The 14637-nt window shown below is 37.2% G+C and overlaps 1 protein-coding gene across 1 annotated transcript in view; it reads right to left on the bottom strand.

Annotated features, from left to right (window-relative positions):
* Positions 1-14637, bottom strand: part of HYDIN (HYDIN axonemal central pair apparatus protein) — a 293325-nt gene that overhangs the window by 253300 nt on the left and 25388 nt on the right. Inside the window, exons 6-7 of the mRNA XM_081030536.1 lie at positions 13587-13786; positions 4547-4671 (exon numbers count right to left, since the gene is read on the bottom strand). Coding sequence (XP_080886662.1) covers positions 4547-4671; positions 13587-13786 — 325 coding nt within the window. The remainder of the gene's footprint in view (positions 1-4546; positions 4672-13586; positions 13787-14637) is intronic.

The raw sequence follows: 14637 nt of genomic DNA, 5'->3' as shown, positions 1-14637 counted from the left end.
TACTGTTTTCCACTAATGACATTCAACCAAATAAAAATTTTTGACATTATACCTCCAACATATGTAGATTTGTTTGTTTGTAAATTATACACATATACTAGAGTACTCATATGTCAAATGTATTAAAAATACAACCTAAAATATTTAAAAGGATGAGATAAAGATAAACAATATTTGAAAGATAATTTAATATATTTTTCAACAATTAATTATTTTAGGGAGAGCAAAAAGAATGACTATGCTTCATTCTTTTTTAAACTCTTGGTTCAAAACCTTGTGATACAGTGACACAAAGTTAACTCTAAGGCCACATTTTTTCCAATACTTAATTTTAGGAGCTGACATAAAACATAAACAAACACAACACATTACAAACAAAAATGATACCAAAGACATGGAGAACCAGATGGAAGAATTGTAAGAAACTGACTGAGTTTATTAACACTCGTGTTTTTTTTTTCACCTTTCATCCACTATTAGAACAAATACCGTAAAGGATTTTGTTGAAATTCAGCTAATAATTTCCCCATAATGGTAACAATTACTTCACAGTCTAACAGAAGATTCAAACCGAAATATATCAGTAATTGCATTCAACATGAAAGGACTGAATAGTACAATTAAAAGACGAAAATTCTCAGACTGGATTAAAAAACAACAACAACCACCTGGTGATGCTTCCAAATGTCACACTTGACATATGAGGACACAGAAAAGTCCAAAGAAAAAGGATGAACAGAATATATTATCCACACACCAATCAAAAGAAAGCTGCTGTACTATACAAATACCAGATCAAGTAGATTTTTTTAAATTTATTGGGGTGACAATTGTTAGTGAAATTACATAGATTTCAGGTGTACAACTCTGTATTACATCATCTATAAATCCCAGTGTGTGTTCACCACCCAGAGTCAGTTTTCCTTCCATCACCATATATTTGATCCCCCTTACCCTCATCTCCCTTCCCCCACCCCCCTTACCCTCTGGTAACCACTAAACTATTGTCTGTGTCTATGAGTTTTTGTTTCTCATTTGTTTGTCTTGTTCTTTTGTTGTTTTTGGTTTATATACCACATATCAGTGAAATCATAGGGTTCTCTGCTTTTTCTGTCTGACTTATTTTGCTTAGCATTATACTCTCAAGATCCATCCATGTTGTCACAAATGTTCCTATATCATCTTTTCTTACTGCCGAATAGTATTCCATTGTGTATATATACCACAACTTCTTTATCCATTCATCTATTGAAGGACATTTTGGTTGTTTCCATGTCTTGGCCACCGTAAACAAAGCTGCAATGAACATTGGAGCACACGTGTCTTTATGTATAAATGTTTTCAAATTTTTTGGTTAGATACCCGCGAGAGGGATTGCTGGGTCATATGGTAATTCTATTTGTAATTTTTTGAGGAACCTCCACACTGCCTTCCATAACGGCTGAATGGGAGAAGATTTTTGCAAACAGTGCCTCTGATAAGGGGCTAATTTCCAAAATATACAAGGAACTCATGAAGCTCAACAACAACAAAAAAACAAACAACCCAATTGAAAAACGGGCAGAGGACCTGAAGAGACATTTCTCCAAAGAGGACATACAAATGGCATATAGACATATGAAAAAATGCTCCACATCACTAATCATCAGAGAAATGCAAAATAAAAACCACAATGAGATATCACCTCACCCCAGTCAGAATGGCTATCATCAACAAGACAAATAGCAACAAGTGTTGGAGAGGCTGTGGAGAAAAAGGAACCCTCATACACTGTTGGTGGGAATGCAGACTGGTGCAAATCAAGTAGATTTTAATGTCAGAAATCTTATTAACAATTAAAAGACATTTCATAATGATAAGATGATTAACTCAACAGGAAATTATAATAATTCTGAATGTGTACACACCAAATATTATAGCCTCAAAATATGTAAAATGAAAATTGATAGCACCAAAAGAGAAACAACAAATCTGTATTCATAGTTTTAGATTTGAATAACATCTTCCAATAACTAATAAAAGAAGGAGGAAAAGATCAGTAGAGATGTAGGACTGTACAACGTGATTAACAGACTTGACTTAATTGATCTTTATGGAACTTGTACCCTTTTCAAGTGCACAGGGCTCATTTACCAAAATGGAACATATTCTGGGCCATCATGTAAGTCTCAACTAATTTCAAGAACAGAAATCATATAGAATTTGTTTTCAATCACCGGTGGAACTCAACTAAAAATCAATAAAAAAAAATAAAACAAGAAAATCCCCAAATGATTTCTTCAGGCCATCATTTCCTTATGAAGGCTCCATGTCACATAAAATTTGCATTTAATAAATGGGCATGTTTTTCTCTTATCAGTCTGTCTTTTGTTACAAGGGCCCAGCCAAGAGCTTAGAAGGGTATAGGAAAAAGATATTTTTCCTCCTCTACAGATACCATAGTTGAAAACTATCAGAAACAATAAACAGAAAACTAAATAAATAAGCAGACTTAATATATTTGAATTATCAGAGACAAGATATAAATAACTATGTTTAATATAGTTAAGAAATGAAAGGAAAACTTGAAAAATAAAAGAGTGGAGAGCAATTTGATTTAACAAGAACCAAATAAAATTTCTGAAATGAAAATAATTATAATTGAAAAATTAAAACTCAGATGAGACTCCACTGAAGAGGAAATTATTGAATGAAGAAGAAAGTATCCAGAGAAGTCTATAGAGACAAAGAATGGAATACATAAAATAAAGGTTAAAAGGAACAAATAATAGAGTAGTAATAGATTAAATAATAGAGTAATTGGAATTCCAAACACAACAATAAAATGGAGAAGAGCCAATAATCCACATGAGGAAAAAAAAGAAACAGGATCCCTACTTCACACACACTCAAAAGTGAAATCAAAGATCAATTGTTAATTAACCTAGAAGCTAAAACTATTACACTTCTAAAAGTAAACATAGGAGAATATGTTCATGATCTTGGAGAAAGCAAAGATTTCTTAACAAGATGGCAAAAATCATTAATCATAAAAGAAAAAAATTGATAATGTGACTTTCATCAAATTTAAAAATTTCTGCTCATCAAAAAGTATCACTAAGGAAATGAAAAGGCAAGCTAAAGACTGAAAGAAAATATTTACAATACATATATCTGACAAATGATTAGTATTGAAAACATCGAGTTATAAAGTACTCTTACAAATTAATAACAAAAAAAAACAACTGAAAAAATGAGCAAGACTTGAACAGACACTTCATTTAAAAAGATATATGAATGGCTAATAAGCACACAAAAAGGTGCTCAACATCATTAATCATTAGAGAAATGAAAATTAAAACCACTAGAAGACATCACTTTATAGCATGAGTATGTCTAAAGTAAACAAAGACACTATGCGTTGGTGAGGACGTGAAGCAATTGGAACTCTCACGCTTTGTTGGTGGGAGTGTAAAATAGCACCACTACTTTGGAAAAATCTACATCCCTGATGTATTATAAGCTGTGCTTTTAACCTTCCACTGTTGGGTTACGTGGGTCAAAACATCCCCCCTTGCTTAAGCTAGTTCAGGTTCAGTTTCTCTTGCTAGCAGCCAGTGAAATACGGCCAACACTAACAGAAAAGAAATATAGATTGTGCCACTGGTTATGTGTTGTCATTCTGTGAGCGCAGTTTGGAGCCATGACCACTTAACCATGTGTCCTTAGGCAAAGGCTTGAATTATCCTGTTCAGATATACATTCACAAAACCAGCAACTCTGAGCTGTCATTTGTTGCTATTTCCCTGGCTGTGCACTTCTGTTTTCTCCCTCCAATGCCCTTCTGAGGCAGAGAATCAGGGTAGATCAACATGAAATGGGTAAAAAAAGAAGTGAGAATGAGAAAAATTACGAAATATGACAGTGGTAAAATATTGATTTGAAAACCAACTTTGGAGACTTGCATGATGTACATGGAGTATACATGACCATCAATTAAATACTTGCAAAAACAATGTATAATTTTCATGATTGTGCAATCATGAAAACGTATCATTTTCAAGAAAATGTTAGTGGCAAGTCACAGTCCTATATTTAAGTAAAATGTTAAGTAAGATATTGGCACATTCTAAGAATTCAAGTAACTGGATATTACATACTCGTAGACTAGTGGGCACACACAAGACTGTTGTGAACTGGGGTTTACATTTTCAAAATGTTAGACAAATGCAGCAACAAATCAAATGGAAAACACATGGGGTGTTAAGTTACCTTCAAGTTCCATTTACTTACAAATAACCTCAATCTACTAGTGTGACATCTGGGTATATGTTCCTTCCTGAGCTGTGTATTTCTCAGGCTTTCAAGCATTGGAGAAACCAGTCAGGTGGGATTTATATTTGCCTTAACATTATTTCTGTTGGAGGCATTCATTCTTTTGTTCTTTACCTTGAGGATATTAGCTTACTCTAAGGCAGCCAAAATTACCACTTCCTATTTTATTTCATCATATTTTCCATCTGACCTTTCTTAACATGTAGAACTTTTAACAAAGAATAATGCATACCTGTGTCATAATACACAATAAGCCTTTTGCTGTGATTTCCCACAGTCTGTGGCTCAAAATCCACTTCCAGTTGCATGGACTCTCCCACACTAAGAGTTCCAACAGACGGCTCTACAGAGAAAGGCCTGCAACACACATGAGACACACCATCAGAACACATTCTTGACTAGTGCGAGGGGTGGAGGAGAGGACGCATGAGTTCTAGATCTGCAGACAGCTCAGACCTGACACTGTACAGTATACTGTATCACTATACAGTGATACAGTAGTAAAGCAGACTTTTTGCCCTAATGTGAAAAAACTTCAGTTGTCATGTTAAAATAACATTACTATATCAGCAAGTTTAAGAGAAATTTAAGTGATGTAATAATATTCTTGTTTGTGTCCATGCCAATCAGCCATTCTTTTAACATTCATCGATTCCAGTAAGGGGCAGACTTACAATATCTAGGCAAATACTGTAATTTACAAAAGAACAGTGCCTTCAAAGGGATGAAAATCAAGTTTTGTGAGCATTCAGAGAAGAGAGGACTTCATGATGGAAAAATGTATCAGAGTCCCAAAAGTAAAGTGATCACACAATCACATAAGGATAATTGGAGGACAGTTGTACAAAGTATCTGTTTAAAAGGGGGGGAAAGGCATAGGGGAACTACAAGAGAAGACTCAAACACTCAAGCGTATGTATTAACAGTAGAGCTGTTACCACCTCTAGAGCCAAGGGAGGAGTGGTTTCAAAACCCACGAGAGTTCTAAGAGAATGTTAACTTACGAGGAGCTAGGCGCTTCAGTCAAAAGAGGCAGCCAAAAAAAAAAAAAAAAAAGAGGCAGCCAGCCCAAGTGCCTTCACAGGAAAGACACTAGGGAGAAAAATGTCCTGACCTCACGTTCTCCTGTCTGATTGCCTGCTGGGACTCCCATTGGCTTAACTCAATGGACCCAAATGGAAGCCAAAGGTATAGGATCTATGCCATACAGGTCAGCCTCCTGGATGAGGGTAAGATGGAGATAGGTGGAAAGCATTTGGAAAGGCAAACTGGGGACAAGTTCTGTGTCTTGAAAATAGAATTGGAGCATCTAGACACTATGGGAAGGTAGGGTGGATTTGGAAACAGGAAATAGTTTCCTTTAATTGCTCTGGAGGAGGTAGTCAGACAGAAGCTAGATCTGATCATGAATGTGTCTTAAATAATTTACAGTTTTCCTTTGAAATAGGAACCCTAGCCCATTTAATTATTTTCATGGTCCATGTCATTTCTTCAAATTGCTAATTTTTCAAAGACAACGTATCTGGCAGACTAAGCTGTTTCTGATTATTTCATCATATCACAACCATTTTTAGAGTGTTCATTCCTTAAATCTTCTCCTAGATGATGAATTTAATTTCAGAAAACCTCAGCTTTCTTCTATGAGGGTACAGAGCTTATGGCAAAGGTAGCACTTGGTGGTACCTGAGATTATTATTGCAGGACCCCTAGTGCTTCCCATCACAGGCAATTGTTTATTTACTCCGGTGCTCTCTGTTTGGATGTACCTCTCCTTTCACTTCTATTTTTCCTATCCTTTGTTCTTTTCTAATACTTACAGCACCAAACCTCATATGAACCCTAGGAATTGCTGTAGAGGCACTATGGGGTAGAGGTTACTAGTCTGGAGTCAACTGAATGAGTTTAAAACCCAGCTCGGCCATGACCTTGGGCAAATCATTGAAACTTCAGTCTCCTTATCTGTAAAATGAAGGTAATGACAGCACCTACCTATAGGATTGTCATGAGGACCAATGGAGATGATATATGAGTAGGTTAAGTGCTTAGAACACCGCCTGGCACATAGAAAGTGCTAAACAAGTGTTCGTTATTATTTCTGCTATTGCTATTGTTACCTCCCCCTCACTGGCAGCCCCTAGATGGAAGGTGCTCCTGGGGATGATCTTGGGTGTTTAGAGGAGTTTAAGGTTTTATAATTCTCCTCTCAATCCTTCACACTGCTCTAGAGATTTTGTAACACACACACACAGGTCATAACACAGCCATCTCTTGTTCAAACACCTACAGTGGTCTTCATAATCTATGTAATAAAGGTCAAAGTCCGGGGCATTCGAGGTCCCACATAATCTGCTCCGGAGCAGTTTTTGCACTCTCATTAAACACATACATCTGTCCAAATATCCTATACACCTGTCACATTCCAAGTCAGGGTTGATGGGATGGGATGGGATGGCTTTAGTCTCTTCACCCATAACCTCCCCGGGCACCGTACCTCCTCTCCCTTCCAACCAGACTGTGTCCCCCCACATAGACATTCCAGAACTGCTGGGGTCACACAGGAATATTCACCATTTTTCACATGTCACACTCCTTCCAAAGTCTCTTATCACAGCCCCGACTCAAAATCAACCCTTAAATACAACCTTCCCTGATTTTCCCTCATTAATAATGTCTCCTTCCTCTCAGAGGCTATCACTTTCTTTTTCACTTCTTACTTCACAGTTCACCTTGTACTATAGTTAGTTTTCATGCCTGCCTCTCTCAATAGCTAGAGATTCTTGAGGTGAAAGGAAAGGGAAAGCAAACAAAATTTCAGGAGCACATACTCTACGCTGGGTGCTACACTGGCACTTTACATGTGTCAATTGTTTTAGTCCTGAAAAAAAAAAAAAAACTTGAGGAAGGTTATTTGCATTTTAGACATGACAAAACAGATGTCCCAAAAGTGCAGGTGACTGTCCCAAAGTTACTCAACTAGGTCATGGTGGAGCTGGGATGGAAACCTGCCTTCAAGTTCAAGTTCTTTCTGTCTATCCCTGAAGGTGGGAGCCACCATTAGACTCACCATTCTGTCTCTCACTACACCATGCATAGTTCTTTACTCACAGAGGTCTCTCAGAAGTTGTCAAACTGAATTACAATAAACTTTTAGAAGGAAATAAAAGTACCTGTAACCATTAATTAATCTTTATAACATGTTGGTGGAACAGAGAAGGACTTTCAGTGTCTCAAGAGTCTCTGCTTCATGGGAGATGAAGTAGAGTCTCATGGTCTCAAAAGTCCCTTCCTTCCTTATGACCTCAGTAAGAACCTGAAGAGTTGAGAACTGGCCCAGTTTCCTGGCTTTGGGAACAACATAATTTATTCTTTTTTTCTTCTTTGCCTCCCTCGTTCCTAATATTTTTCTTCCTACACTGAAATGAAATTGCTTTCATTTTCTTTTCAAATATTACTTGGTAGCAAAAGAACAATTTTAAAGTGAATTAGATAGTATTACATTGCTGAACCTAAGCTAATTTTCTATGGGGAAAAATGACCCTTCTCTAGGACCTCTAGAATTCCATACAGAGGTAACAGATACTTTCCTGTTGTGCTAATGGTTGGGTTTATATTGCACTAAATGTCTTCAGTACGTAGAAAATCACCTGGAATAGCCATTGCTATTTAGAGCTGCCTATGCTCTCTCAATAAATCAGATGTTAATTGGGTAAAGTATGTTAAGTTCTTGTGCTTAAATATTGTAATTTGATTTTATACTTCATTTTACTAAAGGCAGACAGGCTGCACAGGCTAGAAAATATCGAGTATCAGAAAATGCTCTTACAAAGAGGAAAAAGGTGGTGTTCCTCAAGGGTATAAGGCTGGCTCTGCCTACCAAAGTGTTTGGTTTTCATATCACATCCTCATAATACCGAATACTTGATTAGGGAGGGAACTTGGGTTTGTGAAAAATCATGATCCACGAGAAAGATTTTGAAAGACTTTTGTTCAATCCCCTATGAACTGCTCTTAAGAACTAAAATTATTCTATCCAAAAGTGATTCAGTATTTTAGCAGAAGACTAAATATTGGTTTTATTATATTAAATATTGAATAGTATTTTTTCTTTAGATAAGCTTTCTTATTAACTGATTCCTAACTTGAGATTTTGAAATTGCTTCTTAATCCTTTTATTTCACCTTCTGAAATTAATCCTACTTTAATAGTCAAAGTTATTCTGGTATCCACGAGAATTTTAGGTCAAATCTGTAATAAAGTTGAAGAGTAATCATTTATGTTCCCTGTGCATTTTATAGACATTGCAGCTCCTTTTATTAGTGTAAAAAAAACCACTATGCTTATTTTATAGTACTTGGAGCATGTTTATTTTAAATTATTGTAGAGGTTTATAGTTGTAGCTTTGCCTTTGTAATATATTATTGCTTAGGTATCCTATAAACATTTATTGAGCACTTATTTATTCTAGACACTTTGCTAGGTGCTGGGGACATACAAATAAAAAAAGTTAGATGCAATCCTTGTACGTGAAAAGCTCACATTCTATTAGCTTGATGCAAAAGTAATTGTGGTTTTTGCAATTATTTTCAACCTTTTAAACCACAAGTACTTTTGCACCAACTTAATAATGGCAGTAACAGACATGTAAAGAAAGTTTTATTTTTTATAATGTATATGAGCCTAACCATTTATAAACGTAACCATTAATTACATCATTACTTCAATGAAAAGAATATTATGTTTTCTAAACAATTTCTTGTGAAATATTGTTTCTCACTGTATATTGACTCTAAAAGCACCAAGACCAAGAGTAGTCGCTGGGCTTTGGACTCCAAATTCTCAAACTATGTCCACTGCTCTGTCATGTCTATTGACAATCATATTAACTAAAAGTGTGGTCTCCAACACTGTCTGGGCAAGAAAATCGCCTCTGTATTTTTGAGAATGGATATTTGTCAATGGATCTCCCTAGAGATTCTGACTCAACACAATGTGACCACAAATTCAACTGCATCCTTTTTCATGGTAGCCATCAGGGTTCTCAGTTGTAAACAACAGAAACCAACTCTGGCTAACTTCAACAGAAAAGGGATTTACTGGAAAGATTTGAGGTAACTCACAGAATTGACAGCATGCTTGGAAAACAAGCATTTTGTGAAAAGAACATAAAACTACTATTTCATGCAGAGCCTAAACAGGAAAACGAAAATATTTGCAAACAGCGAATTTAATTGAGAGACTTGGTCACACAGAAGATGGGAGTTGAGAAGCCCAATTTAAGACAGTGACAGTGAGATAGCTCAGGGATTAGTAACAGCAGTAAGCCATGTCCACCCTGGGCTGGAGACAAAAGGAAAGGAGAAAGTGTCACCAGATCCTGGGTACCTGGCAGAAGTTGGAACCATGGCAGGCCTGTCTAACAGGAGCTAGAGCCATAGAGAAAATGCAGCCACTGGCTAGGGACTTGGCCTAAATCAGAAAGGGAGGAGAAGAAATACCCTGGCTTCTTTCTAGCTCCCAATCTCCTTCTAGTGCCCCCCACTGGTGGAATACAGTTAGAATCCAGCTGACCCAGGAGGCCAATAAGGCCCCATAAGGATACTGAGCAGAGTAGGAGAAAAGCAGGGATTAGATCTGAGAGTAAACAAGCCCAGAACTGGCCCATGTTTGTTTTAATCCAGGTTTTGCTATTAACTTATTGGGGGAATTTAGATAAGTCATTTCCCTTCTCAGAGTTGCTTTCCTTCACCTGTAAAACGGGAATGTTGGACTAAAGTTTCTAATGTCTTTATGATTCCTGGCTAGTCCTTGAATTGGCTCACCATTTCACCTTAGAAATGTTTCTATATTAGGAGGAAATAATTCACATTCATAGTTATATGGATAGAAAAGTTTAAGATCTTTTCCTGCAACTTCACACTATTACATCTGTGAAGTGACTTTGTTTCACCTTACAGGAATGTAATATTGAAAGACATTGTCATTTATGTGTAGTTTTCAACTTTTAGCCAAACAGTCCAGGAAGATATGCTGCCTGCACTTGTTTTTCCATTTTAGGTAGATTCTATTTTTCATTGGAAAAATACCAATGTAACAGGACATTTTTAATGTGTATTATAAAAATGGTGGTTGTGGGAGGCGTAATTTTAAATCAAAAAAGACTGCGGTGGTTTTTTTTTTCTAAATTATGGTGAGCCAGTTGAACAATCTGCTTCCTTCTTCTTCAACCAAAATACATGAGCCTCACCATAAGATGACAAACAAAGTCTGTTTAAGCACTTATGGACAACATCAGGAGACATTGTTTTTCAAAAGAACTTTTCCACTGCTTTTGATGGTTGATGTATCTAAAGTGATTCAGAATCCTGCTTCCACCTAGGACGAAGAAGGCTGGCAAGTGTCTCTTCTACTCTAACAATGAAAATAAAAATCCAGATAAACAACAAAATCACAACTTTTCTTCAACCAACCAGAGAGCTGAGGTTGCAGGCATAACAAGTGGCCTGAAATCTAAAAATGGACAATTCCTACCACCCCCACACGGAGATTGTTTTACCTGTGGCAAACAGAGCTTCCCTACAAGCAGAAGAAAGAGAGAGGATGGAGTAGGGGAAATATTTGAAGAACTAATGGCTGAGATTTTCCAAAAATAAAGAAGATCCAGGAAACTCAGAGAACCTCTGAGGTTTCAATGCAGGATTGAAACCAAAACTAAACAAAAGCAAAATAAATTCCTTAAAACAAAAAACAAAACCCATACCTACACACATCATATTCAAACTGCTAAAAACCAAATACAAAGACAAAATCTTGAAGGAAGCCCAAGACAAAGACATACAGAGGAACAAAGGTAAGAGTTATAACAGACTTCCCATGAGAAAAATATAAGCCAAAGACAAGAAAGTGATAGCCTTAAAGTACTAAAAACAACATGTGTGTGTATTACTGTCAACTCAGAATTCTATACTGTAGAGAAAGTATCTTTCAAAAATGAAGGCAAAATGCTTGCATTAAAAAAAAAATTGGATAAAAACGGAGAGAATTTCCAATAGACCTGTGCTATAAGAAATATCAAAAATAGTTTTTCAGCCAGGAGAAATACCAGACAGAAACTTGGATCTCCATGAAATGGTTCAGAGATAGCGATGCTTCTAGGGCAAATGGAAGAATAAACACAAATTCCCTCCCAGCATTCCCTTCAACAGCATTATGGGAGCCTGCTGCCTACAGCATGGCAGACTGAGGAACCCAAAAACTCTTCTACCAGAAAATACCTAGAAAGACTAGATAAAATATAACTTACATAAAAGTGTGTCTGAGCATGCAAACAAATAAGGCAAATCCACAAGATTCAAAAATAAAGAGGAAACTATTAGCTGAGTCTTCCCTGGGTTCCCACAATCTTGAAGCCTGGGTTTTAACATCCCTGCATTGGGGTGGTCAAGTCAGGGGACTGGAAACAAAATGCCCACATAAACCCAGGAAACTTGAGGGGCTACAAAACCATTCTCCCATCAGCTCAAAGAAAAATGTCTGTCTTGGTTGTGAGAGAGAAAAACAAAGGTCTTCTAGGGATTCATAACGCTGGACAGGTGTCTTATGTAGGTTTGGGGTTTGAATATGCACTACAGTCCCCTGCAGCCAAATAATGACCAAAAGAGTAGATCTATTTAGTCTAACCTTTGTGAACCAGGCAGAAGAAAATGCTAATCCTTTCTAGAGAGATGTGTCCTTAAACCAGCAGATGATTCCACAGATAAAGCCCTTCTGAAAATGAGCTCACAATCCAGATCAATACACACACTATTCTTTTTAGTCACAGAAAAGAACTGGACCCTGTTTCCTACCTTCCCAAGCTGATCATTCTTGATATGGTCCTGCTGATTAGCCTCCATTTTCATGTCCCATAACAATCGTTCTTTCTCTTGAGGACAAGGATTTTCTCATCATCCTTTATATTGTCCCATGGTGTCTACTATCCTGTAGCTATTCCATAAATACCCTGTTTCCCCAAAAATGAGACCTAGCCAGACAATCAGCTCTAATGCGTCTTTTGGAGCAAAAATTAATATAACACCCGGTATTTATTATATTATATTATTTATATTATACTATACTATACTATATTATATTATATTATATTATATTATATTATATTATATTAATATGTGTAAGACCCGGTCTTATGTTATAGTAAAATAAGACTATATTAATTTTTCCTCCAAAAGATGGAATAGAGCTGATTGTCCGGCTAGGTCTTATTTTCGGGGAAACACAGTAATCAGATGAAAATCTAACTCCTTCACTTATTAGATATGTGCTCTTTAACAAGTTATACAACTTGTCTATTGCTCAGTTTTCTCATCTTCAAAGCCAGGAATAGCAGCAGGCTGAATTCTTCTCCTATCTCATCACTCTGAACCCTTTCTCTGCCTCCCTCTTCTTTTTGAAAGGCCCTTGTGATTACATTGTACCCACCCAGATAATCCAGGATAACTTCCCCATTTTAAGGTCAGTTTATTAGCAAACTTAATTCCATCTGCAACTCTAATCCCCCTTTGTCATGTGATATTTATTACACATTGACAGAGGATTAGGACGTGGACATGTTCAGGAGCCATTATTCCGCCCACCACACTAGCAGTAGAGCATTTGAAGAAACAATAAAAGAACAAACATATTATATCGCACTTGCTGTGTACCAGCAGTTTCCATTTATTAATTCATTTATTCCTCACAACATCCCTATTAAGTGGCTACTATACTTTCCCCATTTTTCAGATGAGAAAACTGAGTACCAGGAGCCAAGGAATATGAGCGGCCCCTAGAAGTTGGAAAAGGCTTCCCTTAATCCCCCAGAAGAGAACACAGCCCTGCTGACACTTTAATTTTAGCTCAGTGGGGCTTCTGACCTACTGCAAAGTCAGCTACTACATTTGTGGTAATTTGTTACCATAGCAGTAGAAAACTAATATAGCCAATTATAAAATTCAGAGTCAAAACAAATATGGTTATTAATAGATTCCCATGGGCCATTCTCTATGCTAAATAGAAAGACTCTTACCCGGCATTTCAGAAAACTATCCGTACCCAAACAGGTAACCCTGAAATCTGGTTTCCTTTTGGGATGAAGAGGAAGTCTGCCCTACATCTCCCAGCCTTGCAACTAAAGGGTGTAACAAGCAGTTCCACCCCAACTGCTATTCTAGCAAATTATTTGAGCTGTCTAGACTTAGCTATAATCAATCAAAACCAAGAGCCAAAAGAACACATACTTGCAAGTTGTGATGTGAAACACAGCATCTTTATTGCCAATGTTTCGTACCAGCAGAATTTTCTGAGTGCTGTATTTGACAGGGCAAGTGGAAAAATTCAGCTCGTCAGGAAAATCTAGGATGGCTCGTGCACCTCTGGCCTTGATGGGTACGATAAACTTTTCTCTCTCCGTAACACAGGTCACCATATGGGCATAATCCTACAAGAGAAGGGTAAAATCATCATCTGTGGAAACACCAACATGATCAAGATAACTGGACAAGAAATATGGCCAGGAGCCAGGAATCTACCAACACAATATAGTCTGTGAAACCTTCTCAAGACAATTACAGATGTACTTTCAAGGAGATACTCTTTTCTGAGCGAGAAAGAACAGTTCAAGTGTTGAAACCTACAAGCCATTGGAAAGCTTATACTTCATGTGTTTCTCAGGTATTAGGGAGATGGGATGGAGGATAGTGAAGGCACATTTTTCTTTAGATCAGAGGAGGTTTACACATCCTCTTTCTAAACCCTATTTACATACCTTCAAGCCCATGCATTAAACTGATGGCTCCAAATAAGGGTCTCTCTACGCCCACACTCTTTACAATATGACTTTGCACTCCTCCATCAAGAGTAGAGTCTATTTCTCCAGCCCTTGCTTTGACCAGGGGAATGTGGCAGAGGTTACACAATGCCAGTTCCAAGCTGAAGCCTCAGGAAGCTTTGGGCATTTTCGGTCTTGCTTGTGGAACCCTGGCACTGCCAGGTAAACAAGCCTGACCTAGCCTACTACAGGATGGAGCCCAGGTGTCCCGGCTAGGGCCATGCCAGACCAACCTTTGGCCCCAAATATGTGAGAAAGCCATGCCAAGATCGGCAGACTTGCCTACCCAATGCATGAGCAGGCCTCGTCAAGACCCGCTGAACCACAGTGTTGTGAGCAATAATAAATGTTTACTATTTTAAGCCATTGAATTTTGGGGTGGTCTGTAATTGTACAACGGCTAACTGATATATATATATAATAACCCAGTTTAAATTTTACCTCTTGTGCAAAACCATTAC

The sequence above is a fragment of the Rhinolophus hipposideros genome (assembly GCF_964194185.1).
Source record: "Rhinolophus hipposideros genome assembly, chromosome: 21".
NCBI classification, from domain to species: Eukaryota; Metazoa; Chordata; class Mammalia; order Chiroptera; family Rhinolophidae; genus Rhinolophus; species Rhinolophus hipposideros.
This window is presented reverse-complemented; position numbering and strand designations above follow the sequence as displayed.